The sequence below is a fragment of the Cricetulus griseus genome, chromosome 7, assembly GCF_003668045.3.
Source record: "Cricetulus griseus strain 17A/GY chromosome 7, alternate assembly CriGri-PICRH-1.0, whole genome shotgun sequence".
Classification (NCBI taxonomy): domain Eukaryota; kingdom Metazoa; phylum Chordata; class Mammalia; order Rodentia; family Cricetidae; genus Cricetulus; species Cricetulus griseus.
In genome coordinates, this window is record NC_048600.1 from 131,923,364 (window position 1) to 131,937,466 (window position 14,103).

Here is a 14,103-nt window from a genome sequence, read left to right on the forward strand (position 1 = left end):
ATTTCGTGGAACAAAAGGCTAAACAATAAGGCATATTTTATACACCAGAAGTACACGGTAAAAGAGGAAGTCATCCTGTCGAATCACAGGGACAACCCTGCCCAATAAATGAGGGACACACTACCAACTGCTGTGGGAAGAATCCCATGGCTGTTTTAGGGGAGAGATCATGGTATCACACAAGAAATTTACAGTCAGAATCAATCTGTATCCATAGGTAGTGGATTCATGAACCTTGTTTATCCTCCATCAGACAATAGCTTGTCCGGTGGCTTGATGTTACATATATCAGTTGTCATCTACTGTGTATTCTTGTGGACTTCCACACTGAGCAGTGTCCTTAGTGCCAGTGGCCAAGAGAGAGGCAGCTACAGGGTTTGGGACCACGTTCCTGCCCCAAGGCCTTGTGGGTGACATGGGCAGTGCAGCTGGAGACTCAGCCAGCAGCCCCAGCTAGGAGCCTGCTTTCCTTTTGAGGAAGGTGTCAATCATTCTGAACCCCAGAAACTGTGTTTCTGCAATGATGGAGGATCTCACAGTGCCAGTGCCTGCTCTGGACTCAGCTGTGGTCACAATTATTCTGAGTTTGTAACTTCATGAACTTATGAATATTTCCCTGGGAAATGGTCTTTGTAGATGGAGCTAGTTAAGTTCAGAGTATATGATACTAGATCAGGGCAGGCCCCATGCCTAACATGGTGTCCTCTTAAGCAGAGGAAACACAGGGAGGCAAGGTCAGTTGTCAGCCCCTGACTAACTAACAGGAAGCCCTAGGTGTGAGCTCATGCACCACACAAAACAGAGTCTTAGTTAGTTGTCCGTCATGCGATGAGACAACACAACCATGGCAACTCTTTTGTTTTGTTTTCTTTTGTTTCTTGAGACAGGGTTTCTCTGTGGCTTTGGAGGCTGTCTTGGAACTCACTCTGTAGACTAGAGTAGGCCTTGAACTCACAGAGATCTGCCTGCCTCTGCCTCCAGAGTGAGTGCTGGGACTAAAGGCATGCCCCACCACCTGGCTCCAAGGCAACTCTTATACAGGAAAACATTTGGTTGGGTTGGCTTACAGTTCAGAGGTTCAGTCCATTATCAACATGGAAGAAGGAAGTTTTTGCCTTTCGCCAGCTTGCAAGCATGAGAGCAAGGGCGTTAGAAGCCTACTTCTTTGGGATTCTGTGGCAAAAGTGAAGACCAGCGGAGACACCCAGCCTCATGGACTAAGCAACTACTGGACTCTTGAACTCCTTTCCTATGCAGCCATTGTTGGATTAGCCATTCTAATAAACCTCCTTTCTGTATGTAGAGACGTTTTCTGTAAGTTCTGTTACTGTAGAGGGCCCTGACTAATACAACCATCACACCTCCAGAAGCCAGGGGAGACAAGGGGGAGCTCTTTCTCAACCCCTCTGAAGGCACTGACCCCACCTGCATCTTGACTGACCTTCCAGCCCCCAGAACAGTCAGGCAATGCAGCTTGTTATTTGCTCTTTCCAGAGCATAAGTCAGCCCCAGGAAACCAAACGCTCTGCCATTTCCACAGAGAGACCTGGGATTTGGAGCTTTAATGGATTGACAAGCACGAGGGATTCTGTCTGCCCTGTCTAAAGGTCAGTGAGGTTGCAGAGTCTGGATACCAAAGCATAGCCACTGAGAGTCATGTAAAAGGACTGCATTACAGCTCATTACCTACATGCTTGTGTGCAAGCATGTGTACTTATCTTTGAAATAACTGAGGGGTTTGTTGGTTTGGGGACAGGGTCTCCTTGTATTGCTCAAGTCTGTATCAAATTCCTGGACTTGAAATCCTGTTGCCTCAACCACCAAGTACCTGGGATTAGGGAAGAGAGCCACTATGCCTGTCTTAGTAACTATAGACTATTAAAAGAGGTGAAATTGAGGTTATTATGACCATGGTAATGCCATCTTGTCCTGACTCCCTTTTGTGTCTGCCTTGTCACTTCTCAGCCCTCTCCACACCCTCAGCAGCCATGTTTGCCTCCACAACACTCTTGGGATTGTCCATGACATAAACCTGGTTTCCCAGTATTAACTGAAATCATTAACATTTGTATAAACTAAACACAAACTAAAATAACTGATAAAGGTATAAATCAAAATTAATTGTCACCGGGTGGTGGTGGCGCTCACCTTTAATCCCAGCACTTGGGAGGTAGGCGGATCTGTGTGAGTTTGAGACCAGTCTGGTCTACAGAGCTAGTTCCAGGACAGCCTCCAAAGCCACAGAGAAACCCTGTCTCGAAAAACAGAACAAACAAACAAACAAACAAAAAACAAAAAACAACAAAACAAAATTAATTGTCATGCTGTGTTTGAAACAACTACCAATTTCTACCCAAATAAACTCTACAAGGTGACTCTGGTCACTCTGACCCTGATCTAAGATTGATAGCATCATGGTCTTTGGCCTTTAAAAATGCTGTACCCCTGAGCTTTGGTGCTTGGTCACAGGCCAAAATAAAGGCCTCCTTGTACTCTTAATTGGCTTTCCTAAGGGTGTTGGTCTGTGACAATTTCATATGATTGTTTCAGAATTCCCCAATAATAAAATTAACTTGTTTTTTGTGCATTTGGAATTTTTAAAGCCTTTTCTTGTATGTGGTCTCAGATCAAGTCCAAGACCTCCCCAATGCTAGGCAACTTGATGCTGAGTGATGTCCATAGCCACGGTTGGGGTATGTCTTTTATTTTATTATTTTTTGGGGAGGTTGTTTGTTTGTTTGTTTGTTTGTTTGAGACAGGGTTTCTCTGTGGCTTTGGAGCCTATCCTGGAACTAGCTCTGTACACTGGGCTGGCTTTGAACTCACAGAGATCCACCTGTCTCTGCTTCCGAGTGCTGGGATTAAAGGCGTGTGCCACCAACAATGGCTGCATTTTATTTTGAGACAGGATTTGGTTGTTTTGAGACCAGGTTGGCATCATACTTGTGATCCTCCTGCTTTTGCATTCTGGGGAATACTAGGGAGGCTGCTCCATGGGCTTGGCTGTGGGAAGCCATCTTGGGAGGGTGCTCCATGGTTTTGGCTTGGGAAAGCCACCTTCTTTGCTGGGTAAAGACTTTCCAGTGTCTTTTCAGGGAGCACCCACACCTCATTTGTGTGCTCTAAGGAAGCCCAATAAACTGGGCTTCAGTACTGTCTCCAGAGTGAACTTTGGTGGGATCCTCTCCCAGTTTGTCACTGGGACCTTGGAAGGAAGGGGAAAAGTTGTCATGAGAAGAAATTCTAACAATACCACTCTTGCTGTCCTAAACATTTCATGTGTCTGAATGTTTCGCCTGCATGCATGTATGTGCACATGTATCTGAGTGTTTTGCCTGCATGCATGTATGTGCACATGTATCTGAGTGTTTTGCCTGCATGCATGTATGTGCACATGTGTCTGAGTGTTTTGCCTGCATGCATGTATGTGCACATGTGTCTGAATGCTTCGCCTGCATGCATGTATGTGCACATGTGTCTGAATGCTTCGCCTGCATGCATGTATGTGTACATGTGTCTGAATGCTTCGCCTGCATGCATGTATTGTACATGTGTCTGAGTGTTTTGCCTGCATGCATGTATGTGTACATGTGTCTGAGTGTTTTGCCTGCATGCATGTATGTGCACATGTGTCTGAGTGTTTTGCCTGCATGCATGTATGTGCACATGTGTCTGAGTGTTTTGCCTGCATGCATGTATGTGCACATGTGTCTGAGTGTTTTGCCTGCATGCATGTATGTGCACATGTGTCTGAGTGTTTTGCCTGCATGCATGTATGTGCACATGTGTCTGAGTGTTTTGCCTGCATGCATGTATGTGCACATGTGTCTGAGTGTTTCGCCTGCATGCATGTATGTGCACATGTGTCTGAGTGTTTCGCCTGCATGCATGTATGTGCACATGTGTCTGAGTGTTTCGCCTGCATGCATGTATGTGCACATGTGTCTGAGTGTTTCGCCTGCATGCATGTATGTGCACATGTGTCTGAGTGTTTCGCCTGCATGCATGTATGTGTACATGTGTCTGAGTGTTTCGCCTGCATGCATGTATGTGCACATGTGTCTGAGTGTTTCGCCTGCATGCATGTATGTGCACATGTGTCTGAGTGTTTCGCCTGCATGCATGTATGTGCACATGTGTCTGAGTGTTTCGCCTGCATGCATGTATGTGCACATGTGTCTGAGTGTTTCGCCTGCATGCATGTATGTGCACATGTGTCTGAGTGTTTCGCCTGCATGCATGTATGTGCACATGTGTCTGAGTGTTTCGCCTGCATGCATGTATGTGCACATGTGTCTGAGTGTTTCGCCTGCATGCATGTATGTGCACATGTGTCTGAGTGTTTCGCCTGCATGCATGTATGTGCACATGTGTCTGAGTGTTTCGCCTGCATGCATGTATGTGCACATGTGTCTGAGTGTTTCGCCTGCATGCATGTATGTGCACATGTGTCTGAGTGTTTCGCCTGCATGCATGTATGTGTACATGTGTCTGAGTGTTTCACCTGCATGCATGTATGTGCACATGTGCTTGGTGCCCATCTATTGCCAGAAGTGGGGCAATAGATGCCCTGGAGCTGAAGCAGGGCCCTAACAGAAGGCTGTGATTTGCAAAAGGTCTCAGCCTTAATTTGTTTTCTGTTGCTGGGATCAAGCTCATTACCAAAAACAGCCTAAAGGAGAAAGAACTTAATGAGCCATCATGCTTGGAATGGAACCCAGATCCTCTGCAAGAACAAGTGCCCTAAACTGCTGAGCCACCTCCCCAGACCCCAACATTGCCGCTGTTTCAAGCCTGATCACCCCAGATGGCTGTTTTGCCTTCTTTTCCTCCTGTGGAGCTGAGCAGGAGCCCAGGAGCTTGCACATAGAAAGCAGAGCACTCTACCAAGGAGCCGCACAGGAACCCCTTGTCCTGAGTGCTTCCTGTCCTTAGGCAGCTAACATGTCAGATCGTCTAACCACCCTTGGCAAACGACTGCATACAGGGCAGAGGCCTTGAGGACGAGCACCTGTTCCGGCCAGGAGCCCTGAGTAGATCTCCACACTGCGGGAGCATATTCCAGAGGTGTCCACCTGAAACAAAGTTAGAGTTTACCAAGAACAAGAAAGGAGCCACACCTCTAAGCCTGGCACTTGGGAGGCTGAGGCAGATCTCTGTTGAATTCCAGGCCAGCCAGAGCTACATAGGAAAAAAACAAAAACAGGGGCCAGGTGGTGCTGGCACACACTTTTAATCCCAGTCAGGAGGCAGAGGCAGGTGGATCTCTGTGAGTTTGAGACCATCCTGGTCTACAGAGCGAGTGCCAGGATAAGCTTCAAAGCTATAGAGAGAAACCCTGTCTCAAAAAACCAAAAAAAAAAAGCTTTAATAAATCATAAATAATATACCACCACAAAACCCTGTTTCAAAAAACAAAAAGATTCACTTTCATTTTATGAGTATGGGTGTTTTGCCAGCTAGCATATATATATATATATATATATATATATATATATATATATTATATATATATACATATACAGCATGTGCATGCCATGTCTACAGAGGACAAAAGAGTGTTGGACCTGAAACTAAAGTCACAGACTTTTGTGAGCTGTCACATGAGCTCTGGAGTCAAACTTGGGTCCTCTCCAAATGTAGTGAGTGTCCCTAACCACAGAGCCAGCTCTTCAGCCTCTGTTCCTCCCTCAAAGCCAGGTCAGACAAAGCCTGACTTCCCTGGGCAGTCGGTGCAGCTCAACCTCTGGAGATGTTGCTCAGTTGCCACTGACTTGGCTTTTTTGAGACAAGATCTCTCTCTCACTATGACCTGGGGCAGACCAATTAGCAAACCCTTGGGATCTGCACCTCCGCAACACCCTGCCCCTGCAAGAGTCTCTGTTCTCTGAGGTGGACATTATGTTTCCACAAGAGAAAACTTTGTATTTAAAACACTGCAATTCACAAGGTGCAATTGCCTGGGATCTGAGCCACAGTGTTTCTGGAAGTTTTGGTTGGCACTGTGGGGCGTGACATCCTGCCTAGTAGGAAGTGCTTATGTCGCATGTTCAGAACCCAGTCCTCTGCAGTGAGGTCATGAGATGCTCTTGGGTGAAACTTTGGTGGAAGCACTTCAGATTCATCACCCTTTTGTTTTCAATTAAATTTTGGTGATTGTGCACTTAGAACCCCTTACTGTTGTCTAAGTTTTCACAACTCCACATTCAATTCTGAGACCCACCCCCCAATATGGGGTCATGTCCCACAGTTTAAGACCCTGGGCAGCCTGCTTTAGATGACTCTACAGACATGACTGGCAGTCTGGGGCAGGGACACACTTCCCCCAGGGCCCTAACAGAAGGCTGTGATTTGCAAAAGGTCTCAGCCTTAATTTGTTTTCTGTTGCTGGGATCAAGCTCATTACCAAAAACAGCCTAAAGGAGAAAGAAGTTAATGTGTCTTTCAGGTCTCAGGTCACAATAGACAAAGGCAGAAGGATCTCTGTGAGTTCAAGGCCACCCAGGGTTACATTAGAGTGAATCATTGTGAAAGAGAAACAGCTCACAAAGGAGATTTTAGCACTTGGGACCCCACACCTTTACTCCCAGATCTAGAGAGGTATATAAGATAGAAGCTGGGCATTCAGTCGTCAGTCAGTCACAGAGAATTAGTCTCCAGCTACACTGAGGAGAGCACAGCAGTCTAGGATTGCAGTCTGAGGCTTGGTGGGCAGCCGTACAGTCTGCATTGCACGCTGAGGATTGGTGGAAACAGGATCACACCACATTTTGATCTGAGGTAGAGGTAAGAGCTAGTGGCCAGCTGCTTTGCTTTTCTGCTCTTCACCTTGAGGCTTGAACCCCACTATCTGTCTCGGGGTCTTTTATTCATTGTGTTCCAGTAGCTGTTTTTGTTTCTTTACTGCGCCGTTTCATTCAGTGTCTACAGGCCAATCTAATGGAGGCAAATTCTCAGCTGAGGGTCCCTGTCCTCAGGTGTTTGTAGTTTAGATCAAGTGATTTGCTCCTTATTTGGGGCCAGTGGCTGGTGGACTGGATGGTGTGTAGTGACTGGTGGGAACCAACAGTCCTCATAGGTGTTCCGTGCCCCTTTCTAGTTGTGAAAGAGTTTTGCTTGCCTTGACTTATTTCTGGGTTAGCTAGGAGGTTTTCTCCAGCATGCTCACCCCAGTGTTTCAACATGGCAGTAACAAAAGGTCTTTTTTCAAGGTGGCCCAGCCTGCCTGTGGTCTTTTGCTTTAATAAATAAAACTGGCTGTGCTGGTTGCCAAAAGAGTGGATAAAATACCGGGGCTTCCGGGTCTCGTAGCTGCAGCATGGAGGCTGCTAAAGGCCCAGAGAGCCACCACAAACTAAGGGATTGAGGGCCCTGTTCCTGCAGTACTGAACTGTGGTGCTAGGGGCAACCAAATTTAGACTGCACCAGCACCCTCAAAGTTTTGAGGAGGCAAAATGAGAGGAAGAAGTTGGAAGGTGACAGACTGTGACGACACAGAGGCTGAGAGAAGTCAATGGCTGCCGAGGTGAAGAGCTGAGTCCTGACACCCCAGCTGTCAGCGCAGCCCCTGAGCGTAGAATGGGAGCTCTGCAAGCCTCTGCCTTCACATCAACAGCCTCCAGCTCTGAATGCTTGGAGGGCAAGCCTCTAATTGTGAAGGATTAGAGCCACAGCTCCTGGGTTTGGGATGGCACATGAGCCTCTAGAAACGCTAACACTAAGAGAGCCATCCGAGAGCTCATCCAGGCGAAGAAAAGAACCCCAGGCAACCACCTGCAATGGTACCTTTTCATATGGTTTCATGGTGTTCCCAATGGGAACGGGGCCTTTCTGGAGGGGTTCTGCTTTGTATTACAAAAGACAGCCATGGGTGCCTTTTCCAGAAAGTTGTCAGGTTCTTAGTCTTTCCAAAGACTCTAGCTCTCATTGTCTCCAAAAAGGGAGAGAAGCAAAGGGCTTAGTGGAGTCCTCCAGCACCATAAGGTCAGTCCAGGGTACCACACCCTCCCCTAAGGCTCTTCTCCAGGGGCTGATGAGTGATTGAGTACTTCCTATAGCTGTCAGAACAGACTTGTAGAAGGGCTACGGGTTCCAGAGGCTTTGGGTTTATAATGTTAGAGGCAGGGCCCAGAGGCAGTGCTGAGAGCTCCCATCTTGATGTGAAAGCAGGAGGCAGAGATCCCAGTGGGACCCCCTCCAAAAAAAGGCCACACATCCAACTCCTTTCTAAACAGTTCCGGCCAACCGGGACCAAGTATTCAAATAGGTGAATGAGCCTTTGGAGGCCATTCTCATTCAAATCCCCAGAGAGAATGGAGGGAGGTAACCCACCTAGTCTGCAGAAAGACAGTGAGGAACAAGGTTAGCCACCTAGCAGTTCTGGAGAACTGTCCTCAGACCTCAATGCAAGGAAACTCAAACAAAAACAAAGAAACAAATAACCCTGAAGGGCTGAGGTGAGAGTGAGAATAAGAAGAGGGGGGGTTGAGAGATGGCTCAGTAGCTAAAAGCACCGATTGCCCTTCCAGAGGACCAGAGTTCAATTCCCAGCACCCACTTGGCAGCTCACAACTGTCTGTCTCCAAGATCTAACAACCTCACACATACATGCAGGCAAAATATCAATGCAAATAAAATAAATAATTCATATGAAAAATAAGAGAAGCCACTGTGGCTAGAAGAGTTCAAAAGCTGCAGGGTGGGAAGGGAGCTTAGATCAGTTGCTAGGGTGCTTGCCTAGTGTCCAGAAGCCCTTTGTGCCATTCCCAGCACCATGGAAAACCAGGTGTGGTGTCACCTATGTATTCCCAGTACTTAAGACATAAGAAGGGAGGCTGGAGAGATGGCTCAGAAGTAAAGAGCACTTGCTGCTCTTCCAGAGGTCTTGAGTTCAATTCCCAGCACCCACATGGTAGATCACAACTGTCTGTAACTCTTAGCCTGAACCTTTCACCAACATCCTCACACAGACATATATGCAGGCAAAACACCGATGCACCTGAAATAAAAATATTTTAAAAAGACATCAAAAGCACAGGGTCACTTTCAGCTACTGAGGTAGTTTGTATACGAATGGCCTCCAGGTCATATGTTTGGATGTGAAGAGCCTAGGGATATGAAAAAAAAATGTAAGCTTGTAGCGTGCACTTATGTTTCTGAGTGTATTAGGACTGATAGCCACTTTGACCCTCTGCCCTGCATTCTCCCAGGCAGGGGAAGGGCAATTTAAATGAACCCAGGACTCTGTAAACACTTTAAACTAACACCCTGTATCAGAAGTTGTAAATCCTGGCTCTCTCCCCTCCCCATGTCAGAGGTGCCCAGAGAGTCCAGAATACAATAAATTCAACTATGTACTCTCTGTCTTATGTATATAAACTTTGACTATAAAAAGCTTGTATGCTGGGTGGTGGTGGCGCACGCCTTTAATCCCAGCACTTGGGAGGCAGAGGCAGGTGGATCTCTGTGAGTTCGAGGCCATCCTGGTCTACAAAGTGAGTTTCAGAACAGCCAAAGGTGTTACATGGAGAAACCCTGTCTCAACAAACAAACAAATGGGCTTGTAGCCGGCTGCATTCCTCCAGCTATGGAGGAGTCAAGTAAGTCTCAATAGAGTAGTTAGAAGCCTTTCTTTCCCCAGCATGTTTTAAAAATAAGGATGCTTATAGACTTTGGTGTTCTATCCCAGTTATTTGCACAGTTCCAGGACCCAACAAACGCTTGATCTGTGTACACTTTAGTACTTAAAGCTCTGGGGGTGGCAGGCACGACTGTGAGATTCACTGTGTGTGGCCATTCACTATCAATGACTACTGCCAGTGGCCTTGGTGGGCCTCCAGGTGGTGGGTTGGTGATCTCCACTTTGCACCCGAGAGACCTGTGGATGAGCAGTGTGACTCCTTTGGTATCTTTGGGCCCTTCTGGGGGTGGCCTCAGCTGGGCCAGGGCCTGGACACTGTCCAAGGTGCTGGGAGTCCCGAGAGAGACTCGCACCTGGGAGAGAGTGCTCTCCCAGTCTCCCTGTTCCGCTGTGGTTGGGGGAGAAGAGCACTCTGGGAAACTCTGGTTTGCATTGGAGTGAGATTCCGAGGGCCGTGGGCGCGCCGCGGCTGCACTGGCTTCCCGGAAGGCAAGCTAGGCTGGCGCCACCGGGAGGGGAATTCCGGCCAGGCTCCGCGCCAGGGAGGCAAAGGGGCGGCGCCGGGCCCCGTGATTCCGCACCGAGAGGCGCGCGAGCCTGCGGGGCAGCGCGGGTGCATGGGCCCTGCAGGTGCGAGCCAGACGCTTCCAGGTTCCTGGAGGTGCTGCGGGGCCGGGAGCCTGATGCAAGTCCCGGAAGGTGACACGAGGTCTAGGGTGCGGGATGCGGGTCTCAGGGACGCCAAGGGCCCCCAGGGACCAGGATGCAAGGTTCCTTGGGCAGGGCGCGGGTGTCACCGGCTGACGGTCCTGGGGGGCGACAGGCGGAGCTCCGGATGCCGCTTCGCTGGGCGCGGGTTCTGCTAGGAGAGCGGGGTCCGGCGGTGCTGGACCGGAACGCGTCCCGATGAGCCGGCGCCCAGCCGCCACTTCCTCCTCGTTCCAAGTTTCGGTTTCGGATCCAGCCCGGCCCTGCGGCTCCGACCCCATCAGCTCTAGGGCTGCAGGCCACGCTAAGTGCTCTGCTCCCTCGCACCCGGGAAGGACCGTGCCCTCGACCTGCCCAACCCCGCGAGCGAGCTCAAAGCGGTCCCGGGCCTGCAGCTCCGCCCCGGAATCCGCCCTCACCAAGCGCAGCCAGAACTTTTACCAGCCTGGCATCTGCGCCCGGGGTGCTGATCTTCCTCCGGGTCAAGGCTGGGGTCACGGGAGGCTGGGGAGGCTCCCCGTCGCAGGAGCTGCCGCTCACTGGACCGGTGCTTCTTTCCCCTGGTGCTTGGGCCGGTGGGCCGGTCCAAACCCACCTGCTTTTCTTAGTCTAGTCTCAGGGCGAAGGTCCCCTTGCTGGCTGAATGGAGAGGCGTTGATGCTGCCTGCTTACTTCTGCCAGGCTGTCCCTAATCTTAGCTGAAGCGCTTTGGAGTCTGCTGAACGGCACTGGAGAACCGACTTTAGGTGTGTTGGCTAGGGGTACACCACCCCAGAATGTGGTAGGAGATAACTTGCAGCCCCAAAATACACTTCTTAGGCGTGGTTTGTTTCGAGAAACTCATGGGTTGAGAAGCAGAACTTTCTTTTCCTTTTCTTTCTTTCTTTTTTTTTTCTTTTTCCTGTTTTGGTTTTTCGAGACCAGGTTTCTCTGGGTAGCCCTTGAACTCACTATGTAGGCCAAGCTGGCTTCCAACTCAGCCATCTACCTGCCTCCAGAGTGCTGGGATTACATGAACGTGCTGTCACGCCCCACTTGAGAAGCAGAACTTTCATTTTGTTTTTTATTTGTTTGTTTTTCCAGACAAGGTTTTTCTGTGTAGCCCTAGCTGTTTTGGAACTCAATCTGTAGACCAGGCTGGTCTCAAAGTTAAGAGATCTGCCTGCTTCTGCCTCTGGAGTGCTGGGATTCAAGACCTGTGCTGTCCAACGCCCATGGCCATCACCAGGCCAGAAGCCAAACTTTCTTAAAAGAAATTTATATTTGCCTAGAAAGTACAGAGGGTTGGGGCAGACAGCTTTGGTTGCCTGTGGAAACACTTGGAGAATATACCATCTTTTCTAGCTCCCAAGTTCTCAGCACTCTCCCGTTCTCAGCACGCTGTGGCTCTAGCCCCAAGCCTAGCTCTTGCCTGTAGCTCCAGTTAGCCACAAAACCTCCAGCCTGCACTCTTCTCCTCTCTTAGTTTGTGGGATTCCCTCAAACATAAAACATACATAGTTGCTATTTTTTTTTTTTTTTTTCCAAGACAGGGTTTTTCTGTGAAGCTTTGGAGCCGGTCCTGGAATTCACTCTTTAGACCAGTCTGGCCTCGAACTCACAGAGACCCACCTGCCTCTGCCTCATGAGTGCTGAGACTAAAGGCTTGGGCCGCTACATAATTGCTCTTGTGTTTTTTGTTTTTGTTTTAAAGTAGGGCCCTTGTAGTCCTTGCGGGGCTTGAATAGTCCTGTCTCTGCCTCTCAAGGACTGGGGTTACAGCACATGAGATTATGCCCAGTGCTGTTCAACTCTCTATTTAGTGTCTGGCCCAAAGCAGCCAGGAGTGCAGGTGAGGCCATCCCTCTCCAGGGGAATGAAGGGCCTGAGTGGTGGGGTCACTGAAGGTGTGTGTGTGGGAGGAATGGTGGGGCCAGGGATCTTCCACAAAGTTCACCTCCACAACCTAGGCCCAAATTGCACACCGTTTAACCGTGATCAAGCCAAAGGTGGCTGCCAGGACAGGGGCTGGGAGGAAGGAGGGGCCAGCAGTAGGCATAGAAGGTAAAAATGCAGTTGGAGCCCGCTGGCTTGGCCTCTGCCCCTTCAGGGCGGACAGTGGCAGCTAGCCCTAAGGGGTGAGAGTGATTGGTGTGTTTGGAATTCTTCCCTTCAACCACAGGCTCCCAGCTTAGGCCAAGAGCTGAGGGGCTGGTCTCCATACGCTGAAGTGGCCTGGAACCAGGGTTCCCACCTTATCCTTGACCCTGACTACCCATGACCTTTACCCTAGTTTGGTGCCCTTTGCTGGGAGCCCTGACCAGGCCATCTGGGCTGGCTGGCCTCATACTCTCAAAAACTGGTCTCCCTCCCACAACTCCTGCAACCCTCACCTTCAGTTGCCTGGGGGTGGGGGTGGGGTGGGTGAAAGACACAGCCGCAGGGCAGGGTAGCCAGCGGCACAAGTCCCACAGGCAGGCAGGTGGCTGCCACCCTTGCGTGGGCCAGGGTCCCCACTTTCCTTCAGGACCCCTTTCTTTCTTCTTTTGTGGCATCCTTTGAACTTCCTTGAGCTATGGTGGTGGACAATGGAGGGGGAGGGGCAGTGGGGGTTTGTGAATTCCTGCTTGAAGGAGGAGCCAGGTTAGAGTCCTGAGAGGGAGGCCTGGTGCTGGGTTTCGATTGCCCAGAAGCTTCCAGGCCCCAATCACTTCACTTTCCTAGAAAATGAAACTGAAGAGTGTGGTGGTCACGTGACAGAGGCTGAAGTTTATATTGTGCTGCCGGCTAGCCTCTCTTTCCTGCAGGGCTGCGGATAACAGCATGGAGTGTCCGCGGTGCCAGCATGTGTCCCAAGAGAACGCACCCAAGTTCTGTAGCGAGTGTGGACAGAAACTGCCTCCTGCAACCCCCGTGCAAGGTGAGGTGGGGAGGGGACCGTGGGACTCCAGGATGGGGTAGGGTCCCTTCCTTCTCTAGTGGGCACTACTGGCAGAGAGCTTTCCTGAGAACTTGTGTTCTCCTCAGAGCAGGCTGTTCAGGTTCCTGCCACAGGTGCTGACCACTGTAAAGGAAAAGCAAGTTTTGGTTTCGGTTCTTGGTGAGACCTTTCCTAGTAATGAGCAGCCACTGTTGAGAGAGGGACCCCGAGTAAGAAAGTCTTGTCCCAGCATACTTGGGAGGTGGGGGTGGGTGGGTGTCCAGAGTATAGGTGTGACCAGGAAGTATCACAGCCTGTGCCCCAAGCCAGGTCCTGCCACCCATCCTCAATAACCCAATTAAAAAGAACCAAATTGCAAGTGGAAAGCAGAGGGAATGGAGAGAGCTCAGCAGTTAATAGCACTGGCTGCTTTTGCAGAGGACCCAGGTTCGATTCCCAGAACCTACAAAGTGGCTTACAGCCACTGGTGGCTCCTCTACTGATCTCCACAGGGACCAACCAGGCACACATGTGACAAACAGACATACATGCAGACAAAACATTCATAGAATAGAAATGAACAATTTTAAGCCTAGAGGTGGTGGTGCACACCTTTAATCCTAGCGCCCCTGGGAGGCAGAGAGAGGCAGGTGGGCTGTGTACACAGAAACCCTGTCTCAAAAAACCAATAAATAAATACGTAAATATTAACATATATATAATTAAAAAGATGTTTAAAGAGAAATTAAAAACCAGAAAATGGAGATTCAGTCAATGTGGCCACATTGGTAAGAGGGAGCTCACCCAGTTACATAGTCAGCATTTGAACCCTGTGCAGCTGTGTCCTATGGTTCAG

General features: G+C 49.5%; 1 protein-coding gene across 9 annotated transcripts in view; it reads left to right on the forward strand.

Annotated features, from left to right (window-relative positions):
• The first annotated feature begins 10,204 nt into the window (after positions 1-10,204).
• Rnf213 (ring finger protein 213) overlaps positions 10,205-14,103 on the forward strand; it is a 90,686-nt gene continuing 86,787 nt past the window's right edge. For 7 of the 9 annotated variants that reach the window (XR_004770698.1, XM_035447326.1, XM_035447329.1 and 4 more), the window contains exons 1-2: positions 10,957-11,094; positions 13,135-13,247. Coding sequence is in view for 8 of the 9 variants with exons in the window: in XM_035447326.1 (XP_035303217.1) it covers positions 13,151-13,247 (97 nt within the window). In the remaining variant the exon portion in view is untranslated. Of the gene's footprint in view, positions 10,340-10,956; positions 11,095-13,051; positions 13,248-14,103 lie in introns of those variants that run through there. The other 2 variants (XM_035447328.1, XM_035447327.1) reach the window with 2 other exon arrangements.